The sequence below is a fragment of the Papaver somniferum genome, chromosome 1 (genome assembly GCF_003573695.1).
Source record: "Papaver somniferum cultivar HN1 chromosome 1, ASM357369v1, whole genome shotgun sequence".
Classification (NCBI taxonomy): Eukaryota; Viridiplantae; Streptophyta; class Magnoliopsida; order Ranunculales; family Papaveraceae; genus Papaver; species Papaver somniferum.
Window position 1 is genome coordinate 101,573,985 of NC_039358.1, and position 21,842 is coordinate 101,595,826.

At 37.3% G+C, this 21,842-nt stretch overlaps 1 protein-coding gene across 1 annotated transcript; it reads left to right on the plus strand.

Moving 5' to 3' along the window:
• Positions 1-341: 341 nt before the first annotated feature.
• On the plus strand, positions 342-6,272 carry LOC113295332 (ATP phosphoribosyltransferase 2, chloroplastic-like). Its single transcript, XM_026543676.1, has 11 exons — positions 342-707; positions 807-866; positions 1,269-1,382; positions 3,188-3,253; positions 3,364-3,471; positions 3,615-3,698; positions 3,938-4,039; positions 4,223-4,336; positions 4,412-4,492; positions 5,534-5,653; positions 5,840-6,272. The coding sequence occupies exons 1-11, from the start codon at positions 429-431 to the stop codon at positions 5,933-5,935; spliced, it is 1,224 nt and encodes a 407-aa protein (XP_026399461.1). The 5' UTR covers positions 342-428; the 3' UTR covers positions 5,936-6,272.
• Positions 6,273-21,842: the final 15,570 nt, after the last annotated feature.

A 21,842-nucleotide genomic window follows, 5' to 3' on the forward strand; every position in this document is an offset into this window, starting at 1 on the left:
CAAATAAACCACTAAGTACACCAGAAAATACAGTACAAATAGAGTCACGAGAAAGGGCTAATTCTAAACTAAAAAAACAAGAATTTCCTATACTTCCATGACTTTTTCACTACCAACAACTCTGCGACCAAGAAGCTATGAACAAATCTGGCGATATGATTTTGCTCCGCTAATATTTCTAAAAAAAAAGTTGAATTGCAAAGCACGGCCCTGTCTAAAACCCTAATTTTGGGCCAAGCACCCAACTGGTCTGAGTTCCGAGTCGATATGAATCGGATCAGAAGGGGTTGATTCTGTGATTCTCTACCGTGACAAACAGAAAGAGGGTTAGGTTTTTGATTGGAAGCGCAACAAACACTTGTACCGACATAAGGTTCACTTCACCGCTGTTACCATCTGATCTCTTCTCTTTCTTTACTCAAGTAGCAATGGCTGCTACTGCTACTGCTTTTCAAGCTCTCATCCAACCCTACAGCAATTACCTCTCCTCCTCTTCATTGTTTCCTTCTTCTACTTCATGCATTGCTTCTCCTTCTTCTTTATTAAAACCTAAAATTATTTGTTCCTCTTCTTCTTCTTCTGCATCTCCTCTTACTGTTGTTAATGGAAACGTTGAGAGAAGCAGTGTCGTTCCAGATAGGAAAGAAATTCGTCTTGGTTTACCAAGTAAAGGTCGCATGGCTTCTGAAACCCTTGATCTTCTTAAGGTAATTCTTTTCATTCTCATTTCCTCTTTTGTTTTCCGATTCTTTTGATTTCTTCGCCTAATCTAAACCCTGAAACTTTGTATTTCTCTTTTGGTGAAGGACTGTCAACTCTCTGTCCGTCAAGTAAATCCTAGACAGTATGTAGCTGAAATTCCACTGGTGGGTTTTCTTCTTTTATACTCCAAATTTTGTTATATACCAAGTTTTCTTATGGCATTGTAAATTTATTCTGGGATTCTTGAAGACAATGAAAACAGTTTGATGTACGTAAGTTTTACCATTTGTTTTGTTAAGGAATTAGAAATATGTTTAACTAGTTAACCTAAAAAGAAAGGAAGTCATGTGCACTCTTTTCCTCTTGTTTGCACGCTATTAACATTTGTCATTGTAAGTCCTTTAGGCATACTTCATCAGTTCATCTTGAACCTTTATTACTCTTGAACCTTAACAGTCAACCTTGTTTCAGACTCCTCAAATTTCCAAATGTTTGTTTGGTTTTGTGATTATTATTTTTTCTCTTCATGGCCCATCATACATTTTCATATATTTTCTTTGACGCAGCTCTCAAACTTAGAAGTCTGGTTCCAGCGGCAAAAAGATATTGTTCGCAAAATTCTCACAGGAGATCTAGACCTTGGAATTGTAGGTTTGGATACGGTCACAGAATTTGGACAGGTATGCATTCTCGAAGCCATTTTAGTGGTTCCTCTTGTTTCCACTTGTTAATTTAGAAATTTGATTCTATTCCTTAATTCTGGGTTAAAATGTAGTCCCTATGCATCCCTGTCCTGATACCATTGTCCATAAATCTTTTTAAGTTGTGCCCTTACTTGTAAGTTAATCTAAGTATAGTTAGTAAGCTATAGAAGAAGTAAAAACATAGTAAGCTATAGAAGAAGTAAAAACTTATGTCAGATTGCTGTTACCTGGTAGCTCTAGCTAATAAAAAGATAATGCGCCTTAGTTATTTTAGCTGGCAGGATTTCTTCATCTGAAGGATGATGGGTGAGGGAGGAAGTTGGGTTTCGTTTTCACTCTATTATAACTAACCTAGCACAATATATCTTTGCTCAACTTCCAAGGAAGGAAAGCGAGAAAAGTTAGACAACAGAAAAGGTCCCTATTTCTCCATGGCCGAAGTTAAACATTTCTTTCTTTTCAGTAGTGGTGGGAGCAAACTGCTTATGAATTAGACTTCATTAAGTCTGTAGCTTTTTATGATTTCAGAGGAACTCAAAATATGATTCATTTCATATAAATATACCGTTAGTTTACTACGGATTGTGGCCAGCTTGCGTGGTCATCGATACCAAATTCTGCGCCTAGACAAACCACCCATCATGGTCATCAATTAAAGTTTCACATTTTAAGGAGCGTCCTACCTTTTGATGAACCAGAGTGACTATTGTTAACCCCATTAAATATGAAGAAGAACTGTTAGTAAGTGTTCCCACATAATATCTGTCGAACACATATGTTTTATACTGTCAGATAAACTTCTTTCTGTTCTTCCTAATTTATATAGGCAATTGGTCCTCTGCAGTTATTCAACTAGAGATTTGTTTAATATCCGCCACTACATTGCCAGATGCATCCCAAAACTCCATATTGGCATGTCTGGGGAATTACTTTTAAAGGAGTTTAGTACTATCAGTATCCTCTTTGATTTGGTGATCTGGATCTAAACCATTGTGTTTCCAGAAGAGAGTGATTATGAGACGTACGTGTTCCGTAATCTTAGCTTTAAATTTGTACTTCTCATTTCCTTTATAAAATCATTTTTACAGTTTCTCAACCATTTTATTTTACCAAGTTGTAGCCTTTGATTGACCTAGTTGCGACCCATCTCCTTGTGTTTGGAGGTTCTACATTTTTTTTCACACACTTCCAGATTAAAAGCATAAAATAAGAGCCTCCATAAAAGCTTTGCGTTGGGTAAGTTTGACGGAATAACCTTAGATGTTAGCCACCAGCTTGAACTGTTCTCCTGGAAAGGCTAGGGTATGTACGTCTTTAGTAACGAAATATTTTTAGTTGCAAGCATCTGCTGCTGAGAAGAAGACCATAGGCTGATTTCACTTCATAACCTATTGGTTTTAGTAATTTGTAATTAAGCATAGTGTTGAAAGTGATAATGGTGAAATATCCAGCATCAATATATTCCCCTATTCACTTGTATCATATTTTTTGCTTTCTCTCTCAGCTGCTTATATTCTTTTGATTAAATCAAAACTTGTTAATATGTATATATTCTTGTTACATCCTCAGATTTGATTTAGGTTTTTTGATACGTCTTATTTATTTGTGGCTTGTGCATCGTGGATGGCTAGATGTGTGTATTTTCAGTCGTTGGTAGTCATTATTATCTTATGCTGGAAGTCTGGGACCACGTTCCTTATATGTGGAGTGATTGATGGTGAAAGCTTAATTACGTTATGCGTTTCTGATTATTTATTTTTTGTTATTTGTGTTTCTGGCAGGGAAATGACGACTTAATCTTAGTTCATGATGCACTTGATTATGGGCAATGTCATTTATCTATTGCAGTATGTTGTTACGGGCTTTCATTTATTGCTTTTTACAGGATTTTTGCATTTTGTACGCAACCAACCCTTTTTTGTGTTTCTTGTTACTGCTCACCTTTGTTGTATTTCAGATACCTAAATATGGGATTTTTGAGAATATAAATTCACTGGAAGAGCTAGCCCGGATGCCACAATGGACCAAAGAGAAACCTCTACGGGTCGCCACTGGTTTTACCTATGTAAGCTCCTAACCCAATGCACCTTAAAAGAGTTTGCTTCCTGCTTCTCATTGCATTCATGAAAACATGTGTGTTTCATCCTTCTCATCCTGTTTGGAAAATGAGCATTATGGAGTTAATTTTGCTCCGCTTTTTCTGCACAGCTAGGCCCGAAATTTATGGAGGAAAAAGGGCTGAAGCATGTGACTTTCTCAACCGCTGATGGAGCACTTGAGGCAGCACCTGCGGTGAGAAATATATATATTTTTTGCTTGAAACTGATGAAAACATTTTGAATAATTAGGATATTGAACATTTTAATCACATTCCTTTTCTTTCAAGAAAAAAAAAAAAACCATGGGCAGGCCTTCTTTTCCTATGTAACAACTTGTGATCCAGCCTTCAGATAGGATGGACCAACCTGATCCTTCTCTATGCTGATCTATTACTTAGCTAGATTAACCAAGGTGTTTTCTTTGTTAATTAGATGGGAATAGCAGATTGCATTTTAGACCTTGTGAGCAGTGGGACAACACTGCGTGAAAATAACTTGAAAGAAATTGACGGTGGAGTTGTCTTGCAAAGCCAGGTAAATCCATCTTCGGTCTAGCCAGCCAATAATACTTACTTGTAAAGGTATCTTTGTACAATTGTACTTCGTAAAACAAATTGGTGACTTTGTATGTTTACCTTGAAAGACATCTTGATCCTTCGATGTCTTAACCTAGAATAGTGGAGTAGTTTTTCCTCACAGATGAAAATACTTTTGCAGGCTGTCCTTGTTGCAAGCAGAAAATCCCTAATACAGCGTGAGGGTATTTTAGAAACTACTCATGAAATTCTTGAGAGACTAGAAGCACATTTGAAGGCAGCTGGTCAGTTCTGCGTAAGTGTTATGGTTGCTCCTGTGTGAATTATTTCTTTCAACAACTGCTCTCTTTTTTACATTTTCTTACTGCAGGTTACGGCAAATATGAGGGGTAGTAGCATGGAGGAGGTAGCTGAGAGAATCCTTAGTCAGCCATCATTATCTGGGTTGCAGGTAAATTTCTGTAATTTGCTTTTATCTTCGTTTGATTAAGAAATTGCCAAGCACGATAGTCTGCTTTTCTCCCAAGCGATTGGATCTTCTCGGTTGCAAAGGTGTCTGGCTTTCTTTCTAGTGTTTCAGTACTGATTCTCATTTTCTTTCTCGCGATTTAATATCGCTCTCCATGCACAGACCAACTTCGATGTCTAGCTTCCATCGCGTATTTGATCACCGTTCACTTGCATTCAGAATGTCAAAATTCAAATTCTCTACGACAATGCATTATTATATTGTTACTTACCGTTGGCTTTCACTATATGAAAATTCACATAATCTGTAAAAGAAACATCCAACAGTTTTGCTTCCCATCTCGGGTACCTTGGTGATCTCTGTGAAGTTAGAATATACTTGGATTTACCAAGGTACATGGAACCAAGAACTTCCCCAGTTGCATATTGAAGGGTTTTTCACATATTGGTGCACTCATCTGTACATGATGGTGTCAAAATATACAATTGTACTTACTCTAATAAGATTAGAGAGCAGCAATTAACTACACCTGGATTTTGACAACTTGTGTTCGAGTGTGAAGTCATGCTCACAAAGTCACCACTATAATGCGAGTTTAGTGGCACCGATACATTTAAGAATAACGTGTCCATGCCCAGTGTATGCAGATTGGGCCTTCACAGTGGTCCTTGGTGCTAGCTAAGAGATTTAGGGGTAAGCCGGACTCTATTAAGAGTAAGCCTGTGACTGGAACTGGACTAAACATCCTATGTTGTTTTAGAGCAATCTAGATATAAGTGTAGCGTAACTTCATCAAACGTGACTCTTCCATACATCATGCATTTTGATTATCTTTAAGATCAGACATGACACAGTTGCTTGCATCTATTCCACAAGATTTAGCTGATATAAATCATATTCCCAGTTTTTATTCTTTCTAGGTGAATACTTTAAGCGGGATCAAGTGTGTGATGGTTTCTAGGAAAAGTCGAGTCCTTTGGCGGTCATGTATTTGCTAACTCATTTAAATTTAATGTTACACAGGGCCCCACAATAAGTCCAGTTTTTTGCAAACGGGATGGGAAGGTTTCAGCCGACTATTATGCAATTGTGATATGTGTTCCCAAGAAAGCACTCTATAAATCTGTTCAGCAGCTTAGAGCGGTGAGATACACTTCTCAGATCTTTTTTTCAGTACTTTCTAAAACTATACCACTCTGATAAACAAATAGCATATCTAATTTGTACCTAGTTGTATGCGACTTTTTAAGTCATGCATGAGTCGCATGACAATTAATTGCTTTCGCCTCTTGCTTCAATTAAGTGGATATACTATATACTTGGCTGCAGATCGGAGGAAGTGGAGTTCTGGTTTCTCCTTTGACATACATTTTTGATGAAGAGACTCCAAAGTGGCGTGATCTTCTTCAAAAGCTCGGGCTTTAGGTTTTATCACGAGGTAATAGAAATGTAGCCTGGTGCAACTGTGAAGTCAGTCTTCCTTTACCAGATCAAAAATGTACAATCTGTTCAAAGAAGAAAACTTCAAGGCTTCTTCACTGGAAGTGGCTAGTTAATTGGATGACCAAATATGTACCGAGTGCAATGCAACATCTATCTGGAGAGACTCCACAGCTCGTGATTTTCTTTTTCTCTTTCTGTTCTTCGTTTTGCGTCTTTTGTTTTGAAGGCTATTATTGGGGCCTCACATTCCATTAGAGGGGCGTCAACGAATAAGACAAAAACGGGTCACCCAGAAGTAATATCAAAAACCTCTTATCTCAAATAATTTTGTAATGACCGAACAACCCTTTAGTTAATTTTAATTTTATTAGATAATAATTAATCCTACGGTTGGAATCAATCCAAACCTGGACGTAAAACCAGTTTCTACGGTTGGAATCAACCCAAACCTGGACGTAAAATCAATTTCTACGGTTGGAATTAAAAGGAACCTGGACGTAAAATTGAAATTTACGGCTAGGTTGACGAAAGGAAAATTCAGTAAACTAAACCTAGACGTAAAATTGAAAATTACGGTTGGAATTCAACTAAACCTAAATGTAAAATTGAAAATTACGGTTAGAATTCAACTAAACCTAGTCGTAATACAACGTGCAAATCAAAGTTTACGGTTGAATTGAACTAAACCTAGACGTAAGTTCTTCAAAAACTAAATTACGGTTGAAAAATCTAGTAACGTACCCAGACGTAACACTAGCAAAAAGTAACTAAAATCCTAATTTTACTTCGATTTCATTCAATCTAACATACTTTAAGCACAAAAACAAGTAAAACAAAGATGGGTATGTTCGATTATTACCTTACGTGCACCATGGGTTTGTTCGATGAAATGAATTCAAATGGATTTACGATGAAAAGGATGAAGAGAAAGAGGAGAGGAAGAAGAAGGGCAATTGAAATGTGAAGAATGAAGAATAGAAATTAGGTTTTGTTTCTGCTTTTAAGTTTTAATTTTAATTGAAGGTAGTTTGGAATCAAAAATACCCCATAACCAGATTTTTGGTCACTAAATATCAAAGTGAAGCCCTTCTATTGGATGGTGACGCCCCAATAATAACCTTCTTTATTTTTGTGTATTCTTGGTTTGGTGTTGCCTGTTACGCTGAAAAATGGTTTTTGCAGTTAGTGTTGACTTAAATATTTGGGACATGATTTTTCTTTTTTTGCCTCCGGAATAAGACTTTATCCAATGATAATCATGTACAATTTATGGTGAGACAAATTTCGTTGGTCGTCAATTCATAAGCAGAAGCGACTGATCGAATAATTATGATGGATCAAGAGGCCCGTGATTAAATCCTAGCAAATTATTGAAGAAAAACAGACAACTTTGACAACGGCTGCATTTTCGTTGAGCTCTTTCGGCCAATTTTTGTTTTTTTTTGGTTAAATAAGACGAGCAAAATATTGGGTTTGGGTCTAATATCGAAGAATTTTTTAATATCCAAATTGGATATTTCACGTAATTATTGTAACTTATTTTTAGGATAGCTGACGAAAATACCTCTCTTCATTTTTAGTCACAATATATCTTCGATCGAATTGGTTCTTGTTATCAATTAATTTGTTAAGCGGGGAGATTCCGCCGTGGATTTGTAATCTTAATAAGCTTGCAATTATAGTTGTGGGTCCAATTCCGGCGGGTTCGTAGATCGTCGGAGATCGCATTCCTTCTAAACAAATTAATACTGGATAGACTAGTTTGTATAATTACAGTCACAAATTTGCACATGGTATTTGACACCATCACAACTAGTCCCCTCCTGTTTGCGTCGGAGTAAAAACCTAACAAACTTTCTTTGAATTTGATGTCACATCCACTACACAGTTTCCTTCAAAGGCAGCACATGTAATCCTTTTCAACAATTATTTTCCCAATTCTATGTATAGTTTGATGAATTCGAATTTGGATGAAATAGTGGAGCTCAAGAAGCAGCAGAAAGTTGGTTCTCAGTTGAATTTGGTGATAAATGGCTGGGACTCGATAGCTTTTTAGAGTTTGAATGGTGGATTTGTGTTGATTTCACGTTTTGCAGGGAAGGAGTTGATTTGTGTTGGCTCCATTGTGCAACCAGTACTTGGCCATACTTTGCTAGACACGCGTCAGCTGTTCGACAAGAGTACCAACCAATCTTCCATAGTTTCCTGCAATCGTGAGCCATGGTTCAATGGGGTTTTCAACTCAGAAGAGAATTCAGTGGATAAGATAGACACGGCAAATTAAATAGAAATAGATGGTACGTTTTATTTCTTTGTTAGTTAAAGCGTGATTTTACATCAAATGTTTCAATTATGTGATACCATGGAGGGCATTGTTGACAACCTAGAATTTTGTCGTTGCCGTAGAATGAAAGTGATTCCAAAATTTTACTCCTTCTATCCCAAATTAAATGAACTGGTTATAGTTTGCACAAATCTTAAGACAAGTAGGAAGGGAGAGTATGTTTAAGATTTTTTTATAATTATATCCTTATAGATATTAACTAGTAAATTTAGAAATGATTTATCTCTTAAACTATATTACGATTTTTCGTAAATTTTGTATCATTGAAAAACATTCTAAAACATTTACATAATGAATATAAACGTGACTATCAAGTTATACATATTTCTTATAATAACAATAATCAATTAAAATGGTAGTTTTAGAAATATCCCCTTAATTAGTGAGATAACTTATCTATTTATGGAACAAAATTTAAAACCAACTAGCTCATCTAATTTGGGACGGAGGGAGTATATGTCAACTATCTAAACCAAAGGTAGTGTAGGTTATGGTTTATTTTGGGTATAAATGCATGAACTGATTTTGTGTGTATAACTTAAGTTCGACATTGTTGTTGGAATGTGAAACAAGATAAGTGTTCATTTTGGGTATAAAAGCATGAACAGATTTTGAACGGTAAGTGAAATAGTCCAACAGATTGGTCGTCGAGAAGAGTAGAATGTGGATGTAGTTTGAGTACTTATTTTTAGACTAAATCATTTGACTTAATAAAATGAGTTTATGTCATGTATCTGAGTACGGTGACAAGATTGGGGTGATAATTTGAGGATAAACATCTCTTGATTCGTGAGAATCAAGCCTTTTAATTCCGAAGAACTAGCCTAAATCAAATAAACGATCTTTAGATTAATAATTTGATAAAATTTTATTACAAGACTCTCTGGCTTATATAGCTAGGGTTCTTTCCTAAAATCTAACGATCCTTATATAGCTAGGGTTCTTTCCTAAAATCTAACGATCCTTACTCGCCTACGTGCGTACATCTAAACCACACGTTACAATTGATAACAACAATCATTATCTGGTTAAGGCCACCAACTATAGAGTATATTAAATACTGACATTGGACATGATACAGACACCCTTCCCCTGGGATAGGTACATGACAACGGCATCCCCTTTCGGCCTTGTCCTTAAGGATGCTTTTGGAGAGTCCTTCCAGGTTTTTTTTTTGTAAGTTAAGTGCATTCAAAAGGCTAATTTAGGGAGTTAGAACCCTTACATCAAGATGAGTAGAGCCATCGAATGTTGGGCTAATAGATTCAACCCTAACATTTGATTTATCTACTTCTAAAGCACAATTAATACAATATGGAGATTCATTCCTCCAATTGAGGATGTTTCTAAAAGATTTGGCTTCCTTGGCCAATACATCAGCTACATTGTTTGTTGTTCTTGGCACAAAATAAAAACCTAAAAAGTTATGACATAGATTAAACTCTCTTTTTACTTCATCCATTATAGTCTGGTTCTGCCAAGCAATTTGAGACGCTTTCCCATTCAGATAATGAAAAAGGTTCTTGCAATCACCTTCCACAATAAAGGTGGACAATCCTCTTTATACTGCCCATTTAGCTCCCTGCAACAGTCCTAAGGCTTCCGCTTCTTCAGAGGTAGAAGTTGTGAATGGTCCTGCTCTGCCTTGTTCAAAGTATCCTGCATCATTCCTAAGAATTCAAGAGAAAACTGCAGGCGTATCCACAGAAATCCAAGCAACATCTATATTGAGTTTCAGCTGTGTTATCCTAGGAGGAGACCATTTATGAATCTCATCTTTGCCAGTTGATAGTTGCATAATTGAGATATTATCCTTATACCAGTAGTTTAAAAATCTTTGTATTTCTAAACCTAATTGAGCACTAGTTTGTTGTGTTTTTCCAAAAACTCTGTTACATCTTTCCTTCCATATGAACCAGGCTTTTGTCAAGATTATTTCTATGAGTATGGTTGGGTCTTTGATCGCTGTCATATGCGTCAAAAATAATTCACTTTCTCACTCAACTAGATATAAATATAGTACGTGATAAGAAAGAGTTCGTTCCCACAGAGAGGCTTTTGTTGTTATAAAAATTCAGTTTCTTAGTAACCAAGGGGGATTTTGTTTTAGCAAAGCAATAAAAGTAATTGAAAGCAATAAAATAATTTGAATAATCAATAAGGAGAAGATATTGGTCACGGGATAGTATCATTCACAAACATGTATTTTCATCAATGACTAGAATTGATATTTTAATCTCTCATTTACTAAAAGTCCTAGGATATCTTGATCGCAAGAGTATCCCGTTTATTTCCCGATTTTACCACAAGCAACATTAAAAGATGCTATTGTGAAATCTACCTAGAAAGCAACCTAAAGTGTAAAAGCACAATTAAGTTTAACTCCCTAAGAGCAATAAGTTCTATAAATAAGACTAATCAATGCAAACAAACGTGTAAAAGCACTAATTCGTTTTAACAAAGGTTATGATTCATATGTGACTAGTAGGATATATCACTACAAGCACTACTCACATTTATGCTACTTGTAATCAGGAATTTATCACTTTTTCGTATAATAAAACCTAATCCAGCAATAGATATGAAGACCAATCTAATTGATTCCGGACTCAATCAAACTAGCACCCAAATCATGCAACAATATTAACAATGAAACATAAACAATAAAGTTGAGACAAAACTAATCCATTGATTTAAATATCATGCTTGAGAAATCAACTTTTATCCCATAACCAATAATAGTATTTAGCTACTCATAGCTTTTGAGTTCATCATAATCATAATCATAAAATAATGAAATGAAAAATATGCGAAAAGCAAACCCTAGCAGAGTCGCCGCTCTCCTCCAAACTCCAAGTAGAAAATTAGGTGATAAAAGAAAGTAGAAAACTTTTCTTTTTGTAGCTCTTCTTAGGTCAAGTCTTCAAAAACCCATATCCAAAGCAGTCCACCAAGCACATGTGTGTGAAGAACCCACGTAGAAAATATGTCCAAAAATTATCGCCGAAAATTGGCCGGAAGCCAGCCGGAAACTCGCCGAGAAAGTGGCCGACAAACATCTCAGGTGACCGGCAAAGTCCGCCCGGCTACCGGTCAAACATAACAGTCAACCGTTAAAGTTAACGGCTGATTAACGGTCAAACTCAGTGAACTGAGTCAATGTCTGAGTGGTCTGAGTCAGAGTCTAACTCAGCAGCTGACTAGACCTGACCAAAATTGTGTTGCACAGCCTGAGCCATCTTGCACATACCAAAATTGTGTTGCACAATGATTGTGCTTCACCAAGTCACAGCCATTGTGGCACTGCATCATCCTCCACCTGCAACATCAGTTTGCAACCCACAGACTGCAATCAATTCCCAGTACAAATCTTCACCATCTCTGCATTATTCCCAGTGTATGAGGTCACCAGCAGAGCACCTGTTAATCCTAACATACATCTACAATTCACACTCCCTGTAACTCCAGTTGCAGACAACCAACACCACCTGCACAACTTCATCCAGTTCTTGAGATCCCATTCCAACAAACTACCATGAACATCTGTAATTCAGTCTTCTGCTACTTCTTGCAAACTCAAGACCTGATCATTCTCTCATTTCAACACCATCATTTCAGCTTCTCTATCTGTCATTCTGCCATCTGTATTGCAGCATCATCACTCCCTTGATTTCTTCATTTCAAGCACATTTCATCACTGCAAAATCCTAGATCCTCATCTGGATTATCAAGACATAAACCACAGGAACAACTCTTGCTTCTCAATCCCTAACTTCCTTATTTCTTCTCAGATTCACGCCCAACTCCATTCATCTCAGAATTCCAAATTCAGCAAACAAAATCATTTAGGAGAAACCATCAACTTCTGAATTCCAAATTCAGCAAACAAAACCCTAACTTGTAAACCCAGAACATCACATACCCATACCAATTCCACCATCAATTTCCTCTTCAGTTCATCAAAAATTCACCAAACCCTTCGATTCTGTCTTTGAATTGATTCGAAGCCACAATTCTATTTTAGCAACAAACCCATATCAATTTCTCTTCATCAGCAACCTCATCAAACCCTAACTCGATTTTAAATCTCAAATCCAATATCAGTTGAGCTACAGCTCAAAACCCCCTTCATTTGAACTCATTCGAACCCTAAATCGACTTCAGATCTCAGTTGATTTCAACAACAGCAAGTTGTCTTCTTCTCTTCATCATTTTGCTTGAATCAGTCTCTTGGTTCCACCATTAACAACACATGTTCTTCCTTTCTCAAATTCTGTAACCTTCTCTCTGATTTTCCTTCTCAATCTCTCTCAGATTCATCTCTGGTGAAACCAATGATAGGATAAACTCTGAATTTCAGGTCTTGTGTAGGAATGATTATGGATATATGCACCCTAGATATGAATAAGACACCCATGATGACTCTAGGCACCCATATCTTGGATAGAAGCCACTAGAATGGGGTGCCCCATTATTACTGAACTAGTATTAGTGATGTATATCGTCCCTGGTCCTTGACTGGCTCCAAATATCACTCGCTTGCATATGAGAATGGCGCTTTTGAATTTTTCTCTCTAAATGAGTGATTTCTCCTTCTTTTGCTCCCAAGGACTCCATTGCACCTAATAACTCAAAACTAAACATAAGAGATGCAATTCACAAAGATAATAGCAAAGAAAGCATTAATACTATATATAAAATTAGGTGTTTTAGATACCTATCAAATTCCCCCACACTTAGACTTTGCTAGTCCTCGAGCAAATGAAACAAAACTTATTCTGAAATATACATACAACTCTCGTGAGGGTTTACTAGAGATATACCCACAAAACCTACTTTTCCAACTTACTAGTTCTCCATAAAGATAGCATCCATCGCGCTAAGAAGACATAGAAATTCTGCACACTAGTCATAAGAAGTTAGACACATAAATGAACACAATCTCATCCGTAAAAGTTGAGAGAGAAATAACCATCCATTCTCGAAAGAAATTCGGGTTCGGAGTGATCAAAAGTCTCGACTCTGCCTCACAAGAAAAGGTTTTATGATATTGCTCTCAATAATAAACAACTCTTTATGGGTCACACATGTGTCGAGGTAGGAATGAAGAGAGAATCCTACGACACGTTGAAAAGTAGGAAGGCAAAAACCCTTAGAATTGTTTTGAAAACCCACATCTTTTGTTCATTTTGAAAACCCTTTTTCTGACGATCTCTAAGAAAGGAAATCGACCACTTAACGAAGGTGGGAATATGCTTACTTACCTCGTTATCCGTTCGACGTGCAGCTAGCACCACTCTCACAGCATCCATAGAAACGTCTTCGGTCTTCAATCCTTGTCTTCATCTTCGTCTTCGGTCTTCAACTCTTGATGATAACTCTTGAACTTCGTAGAATCTTGACAATGTGATTCTTTCCTCTAATTCCTTGTTGTTTGAAACTTCATTACGGATATTTCTTTTTCCATTGGCTTTATTGAATAAATACAAAACCAAAAACGAACTAAACAAACCAAAATATGATGCAATGAATTTTTTTTTTCCTTTCTTTTTTTTTTTTTGATAATGCAAGATAAAGTAAATACAAAATAAAAAAACAAAATACGAAAACTAATGATGAACCTAATAAAAATTTCTCTTGTCTTTTTTTTTTTTTTTCAAGGGACCTAGCATAATGATGACCATGTCCCAAGTTTTTTTTTTTTTTGAGACAAGAGAAAATAATGCAAATACAAAACAAAGATAAAAATAAAAATGCAAGTACAAAGGTCATGGTGTAAGTACTTTACCGCTTGATTCTTCACAACTTGTATGTCTCGATATCACAAACTTCTTGAATTCTCTTCTAAATAATCTTCATTCTTGTACAAAGTCTTCAACTTGTAAAAATTCTGCTCCTTGTCTTGTTGCTATACTTGAATCTGAAATCTTCTCATTTCTGTACTGTTGCTTGTAAACCTTGAACGTCTTCAACTTTCCCTCGAATTTGTGATGCTCCTCTTGTTGATGATGATGGTGTTTCTATGGACCTGTTGGTGTAGACAGAGATAAAGTGGATGGTGCTAATTGCAAACAAGATTACAAGTGGCATGTAAGTTAGCAATTCGATGTCACCATTCATGATTGATAAAATAACACTCAAGAGATCAAAATAGTGCTTCTATTGGTGGGAGGTTGGGTAGTTCACCGTTCTACCCGGAGTTTACGTACGGTGACACACACTCTAAAAACACAAATTTAGACAGGTACAAAGAATTGAAGGTCGGTGCCTCTCATGATGTAACATGGGTAGTCTCCACTATAGGGGATCACAAATCTAATACCGAATTCAGTCTGCACCTAATTTTCCACTGGGATGGTTAAATCCAACTTTAACTCTCATACAAGTAAGAAACCCGATCATGTTCTTTGTCATCTCTAAGTTCAGTCACTCTTATGAGAATCTCGATGTAATCTTAGCGACATGTATACTATGTGACTCTAAACTAACCACAAGTTGGAGTTTTCTTATTCACTATTTTACACAAAAGTTGAAAATTTCATGAAAAGTTTACAATGCAAATGCTTAACCACTCCTCCACACTTAAAATTTACATTGTCCTCAATGTAAATTGAGTCATCCAAAGTAAGTGAAGGTGGGAAATTCTAACATGACATGTGATAAGAAATCAGAAAAAAATAAAAGCAAAACAAGACAAGAAAAACTAAAAACAAGACAAGAAATAAATATAAGACAAGAAATACTCATCCTTTGGGTTGCCTCCCATTTAGCGCTTGGTTTAAAGTCGTCAGCCCGACTACCTCCTTGCTTTCTATGCCTCCTCCAGAGGGAGTGCATCCACAAAGTTAGCTTCTTCCACCACTTCGGAAGTGAAATTCTCATAATATGGTTTCAACCGGTGCCCATTAACTTTAAGTTCCTTGTCTGTAGCTATGCTACGAATTTCCACTGCACCATGAGAAAACACATTAGTAACAATAAAAGGTCCAATCCAACGTGACCTTAATTTACCCGGAAATAAATGCAAGCGAGAATTAAACAAAAGCACTTTCTTCCCATTGCAAAATTGTTTCCTAAAAATCATTTTATCATGAAATTCTTTCGTCTTTTCCTTATAAATGCGCGAGCTTTCAAATACATCATTGCGGAGCTCCTCTATCTCTTGGAGTTGTAACTTCCTTTGCTTTCCAGCCCCATCCATCTCCATATTTCATTGCTTAATATCCCAAAATGCCTTATGCTCAATTTTAACGGGTAAATGACAAGGTTTACCATACACAAGCCTAAAGGGAGACATCCCAATAGGTGTCTTATATGCGGTTCTATAAGCCCACAAAGCATCATTAAGTCGCATGCTCCAATCTTTCCTTGTTGGGTTCACCGTCTTCTCTAGAATGGATTTCACCTCCCGGTTGGAAACCTCGGCTTGTCCATTTGTTTGGGGATGATAAGGTGTTGCAATCTTGTGCGACACATTGTACTTCTTCAACAAGGTTTGTAAGATCCTGTTTTTGAAGTGAGAACCCCCATCGCTAATTATGGCTCTTGGAATTCAAAACCTTGCAAAGATATTAGCTTGCACAAAATCTGAAACCATTTTAGAATCATTAGTCGGGGTGGCCTTAGCTTCCACCCATTAGGAGACATAATCAACAACAAGTAAGATATAAAAATTCCCATGAGAGTTGACAAAAGGACCCATAAAATCAATACCCCATACATCGAAAACTTCAATAAATTGAATAAAAGTTTGTGGCATTTGATTTCGGGCACCTAGATTGCCTGTTCTTTGGCACCTATCACAAGTTGTACAAAATGTATATGCATCTTTAAACAAGGTTGGCCAATAGAAACCGCTTTCAAGTACCTTGTGAGCGGTTCTCTTACTCCCAAAATGTCCTCCACAAGCATAGGAGTGACAAAAAGACAAGATAAAATTAAACTCGGATTCGGGAACGCACCTTCGTAATACTTGGTCACTACCTTGTTTCCATAAGTATGGATCATCCCATATGTATTGGTTCCCTAACCTCTTAAGTTTGTCCCTCTCAGTACGAGACAAGTTCTTTGGTATTTGCTTATACACCAAGTAATTGACAACATCGGCATACCATGGTTCTCCAAAGGCAATTGAGAATAGTTGATCATCCGGGAAACTTTCACGCAATGGGATAGTTTCCTTGTCCACAGCAAGACGGCTCAAGTGATCTGCAACGGTGTTCTCAATTCCTTTCTTGTCTTTGATTTCAATATCAAACTCTTGCAAGAGTAAGATCCATCGTATAAGCCTCGGTTTCGCTTCTTTCTTCATTAGCAAGTACCTAAGTGTTGCATGATCATAAAAGACAACAACTTTTGTACCAATTAGATAAGTGCGAAACTTTTCCAAAGCAAAAACAATAGCCAACAACTATTTTTCAGTGGTTGTGTAGTTTTGTTGGGCCTCATTTAACGTTCTAGAAGCATAATAAATAGCATGAGGTATCTTCCCCACACGTTTCCCAAGCACCGCACCAACCGCATAGTCACTTGCATCACACATGAGCTCAAAAGGCTTGCTCCAATCCGGTGGTTTAATGATAGGGGATAAAATCAAAAGTTCTTTCAAACGATTGAATGTCGCCATACACTTTTCATCGAAGTTAAAAACCACATCTTTTCGCAATAAGTTGCAAAGTGGTGATGCTATCTTGGAAAAATCCTTGATAAATCTACGATAAAAACCTGCATGACCAAGAAAAGAGCGTATCTCCCTCACCGTAGTGGGAGGGGTTAAAGCACGAATAAGGTCTATTTTAGATTTATCAACTTCCAAGCCTTTAGAAGATATTATATGGCCTAAAACTATGCCATGAGTTACCATGAAATGGCACTTCTCCCAATTTAGCACAAGATTTGTTTCAACACATCGTTCAAGGATTAGTAACAAGTTGTGCAAACAAAGGTCAAATGAATCACCAAAGACACTAAAGTCATCCATAAACACTTCGATTATGTTTTCAACATATTCTGAGAAAATACTTACCATACACCTTTGAAAGGTAGCTGGAGCATTGCATAAGCCAAAATTCATCCTTCTATAAGAAAAAGTACCAAAAGGACAAGTGAAAGTAGTTTTCTCTTGATCCTCCGGTGCTATCATAATCTGATTATAACCTGAATAGCCATCAAGGAAGCAATAGTAAGAGTGCCCAACTAAACGTTCAAGCATTTGATCATTAAAAGGCAATGGAAAATGATCCTTCCTAGTGGTGGCATTCAATTTCCTGTAATCAATACAAACCCTCCAACCGGTTTGCACACGAGTTGGGACAAGTTCGTTCTTATCATTCTCCACCACCGTCACACCTGATTTCTTTGGTACTACTTGTACTGGGCTCACCCACTTGCTATCGGATATGGGGCAGATAACACCCACGTACAAAAGCTTTACTATCTCCTTTTTCACAACTTCCATCATGGGAGGGTTCAAACGACGTTGCGCATCCCTTGTAGGCTTTGCATCGTCCTCCAAACGGATTTTGTGCATACATACGGCATGGCTTATACCCTTGATATCGGCAATTGTCCATCCTATGGCCGTCTTGTACTTCCTTAGCATCCTTAGAAGTTTTTTCTCCTGTAATTCACTAAGCTTGTTAGAAACAATCACAGGTAAATCTTCCTTGTCACCCAAGTATAAGTACTTTAGGTGATCGGGAAGAGGTTTCAATTCTAACTTTGGAGATTTAACAATGGAAGATACAAGCTTTTCATCACTGCATGGTAAAGAAATAAAATAGATATTATGAGTTTCCGGGCATCCTTGTAGTGAATTAAGATCACCAAGGTCTTCCTTGACTTCATTACCACACTCTACACCATTATCCATGGATGTAGTCAAAACAGTTTCCAAAGCATCATCACCATTCAATTCAAACATTTGTTGTGCCAATGTATCCATAACATCAATGGAGAAACAAGAGTGGACATCACTAGGATATCTCATCGTCTCGAAAATGTTGAAACGTATTGTTTCTCCATCAAACTCCATAGTTAGCGTTCCCTTGTCCACATCAATAATGGTTTTCGCCGTTTTCATGAAGGGACGCCCAAGTAGCAATGGAAGAGACGAGTCCAGTGACCCTTCATTCATCTCTAACACGCAAAAGTCAGCTGGAAATACTAATCGATTAACCTGCACAAGAACATCCTCAACAATACCCATTGGGTAGACATTAGAACTATCGGCTAATTGCAATACAATTCCAGCCTTTTTAAGAGGACCTAACTCAAGTGAATTGTACATAGATGCAGGCATAACATTAACGGATGCACCTAAATCCAACATAGCTTTGTTAAATGTGGTGTTATCAATTGTGACTGGAATGTCAAAGCTACCGGGATCCTTACATTTCAGTGGGAGTTTGTGTTGTAATATTGCCGAAGCATTCTCCCCCACACTTAGCACTTCATTATCTTTGAGCCTTCGCTTATTGGTACACAAGTCCTTCAACACTTTCGCATACTTGGGAACTTGCTTGATAGCATCAATGAGTGGTATGTTCACATGAATCTTCTTTAGAACGTCTAAAATCTCCTTTTCTAGTTCCGCCTTCTTGGAACTTGCAAATCTGCGAGGAAAAGGTAAAGGAGGAACATAAGTAGAAACCGGAGTTTTAGAGTTAGGAATAGGTACCTCGGGTGTTTGGGGAATTTTATCCCTCTTTTCCTCCAAAACCGGCTCCTTTGGTGTTTCCACCTTCCCCGAATCAGTAACCTCGGGTTGCACAAGTTGTGTACCACTTCTCAACGTAATAACATTGACACCCTCTTTTGGGTTGATAGGTTGAGAAGGGAGTTTCCCACTATTTTGTGCCTTCAACTTGTTTATATCAATCGCCATGGATCCCATTTGTGTCTGCAACTCCTTGATAACACTCTTAGTTTCTTGTTGACTTTCCTTAAACATGGTATAAATTCCTTGCATAAAAGTTTGAAGCTTTGCATCGATATCGGAACCTTGATTTTGCATCGATTGTTGTGGTTGCTAAAATTGTTGTTGTTGCGGCTGGAATTGTTGTTGTTGCGGTTGGAATCCACTCTTTGCTCCAACTTCATGTAGGTTGTTGAACCGCGCTTTGCTTGTTTGCATAGCTAAAGTTGGGGTGATCTCTCCATCCCGCATTGTAACTGTTGGAGTAGGGATCATACCGTCTTTGTTGATTTGGAAAGACCGCACTAGCTTGCTCCAACTCTTCACCATATGAAGGTAAAATAACCACAACCATCTTTTGCATCATTTGCTCCAGATTATCCATCCTTTGATCACGGTGTGATGATGAATCCATAACTTCATGCACTCGCCTAACCATTGGTTCACCTCTTGTGTAGAATTGTTACGAGTTTGCAGCCATGCTTTCAATCAACTCAGTAGCTTGGGCCACCGTCTTGTTCACTAGTGCACCACCACCCGCTGCATCAAGAAGATATCTATCACTTGGTTGGAGACCTTCGTAGAAGTATTGTATTATCATAGCGTCACTGAATTGGTGGTGTGGACAGCTTGCCACCAATCTCTTGTATCGCTCCCAACATTCATACAAAGATTCTCCTACGTGTTGCTTTATCCTACAAATGTCTTTGCGAATTTGAGTAGCCTTTGACGCAGGAAAATACCTCTCTAGAAAGAGTTTCTTCAACCCGTTCCATGTAGTGACACTTCCGGATGGTAAATAATACAACCATTCCTTAGCATTGTCCGCCAAAGAAAACGGAAAAGCTTTTAACATTGCTCCATCCGCATTAGTCTCCGGTAGAAGCATAGCCATGATAATATTGTGGAAATCCATGAGATGCTTGTTTGGATCTTCATTCGTCATGCCATGAAACTTCGGTAACTCTCTAATCAACCCCGGCTTGATCTCGAAGGTTGAGTTTGTCTCAATACACCACCATTGTGCATCAAGCCTATGAGAAGCCAAGTCCTTGATTGTAAGATTTGCATCACCCATTGCTTCTTATTCTTCTTCAACTAGTGGTTCTTCTACAAATGGAACCTCTTGTTCTTCTTCTAGTTGTAATTCTTCTTCCACTTCTAACTCTTGTTCTTCCGTCGTGTCTTGACTTGGTTGGAGTATTATGCCTCTTCAAGTACCTATCCCGCGCCTTAGATAGTTCCAATCTTTAGAATCCAGGGATTAGGTACCTGAAAACAATTCTCGCAAACAAGTGAGAAGCAAGACAAGAAAACAAAAAACAAATATGAAAGCAGAAATGATGATAAGAAACTAAAAACTTAATAACAAGTCGTATGCCTCCCCGGCAACGACGCCAAAATTTGATCGATGTCGTATGCGTCAAAAATAATCCACTTTCTCACTCAACTAGATATAAATATAGTATGTGATAAGAAAAAGTTCGTTCCCACAGAGAGGCTTTTGTTGTTATAAAATTTCAGTTTCTTAGTAACCAAGAGGGGATTTTGTTTTAGCAAAGAAATAAAAGTAATTGAAAGCAATAAAATAATTTGGATACTCAATAAGGAGAAGATATTGGTCACGGGATAGTATCATTCACAAACATGTATTTTCATCAATGACTAGAATTGATATTTTAATCTCTCATTTACTAAAAGTCCTAGGATATCTTGGTCGCAAGAGTATCCCGTTTATTTCCCGATTTTATCACAAACAACATTAAAAGATGCTATTGTGAAATCTACCTAGAAAGCAACCTAAAGTGTAAAAGCACAATTAAGTTTAACTCCCTAAGAGCAATAAGTTCTATGAAATAAGACTAATCAATGCAAACAAACGTGTAAAAGCACTAATTCATTTTAACAAAGGTTATGATTCATATGTGACTAGTAGGATATATCACTACAAGCACTACTCACATTTATGCTACTTATAATCAGGAATTTATCATTTTTTCATATAATAAAACCTAATCTAGCAATAAATATGAAGACCAATCTAATTGATTCCGGACTCAATCAAACTAGCACCCAAATCATGCAACAATATTAACAATGAAACATAAACAATAAAGTTGAGACAAAACTAATCCATTGATTTAAATATCATGCTTGAGAAATCAACTTTTATCCCATAACCATAATAGTATTTAGCTACTCATAGCTTTTGAGTTCATCATAATCATAATCATAAAATAATGAAATGAAAAATATGCGAAAACCAAACCCTAGTATAATCGCCGCTCTCCTCCAAACTCCAAGTAGAAAATTACGTGATAAAAGAAAGTAGAAAACTTTTCTTTTTGTAGCTCTTCTTAGGTCAAGTATTCAAAAGCCCATATCCAAAGCGGTCCACCAATCCCATGTGTGTGAAGAACCCACGTAGAAAACATGTCCAAAAATTATCGCCGAAAATTGGCTGGAAGTCGGCCGGAACTCGCCAGAAAAGTGGCCGGCAAACATCTCAGGTGACCGGCAAAGTCCATCCGGTCACCGGTCAAACATAACAGTCAACCGTTAAAGTTAACGGCTAACTAACGGTCAAACTCAGTGAACTGAGTCAATGTCTGAGTGGTCTGAGTCAGAGT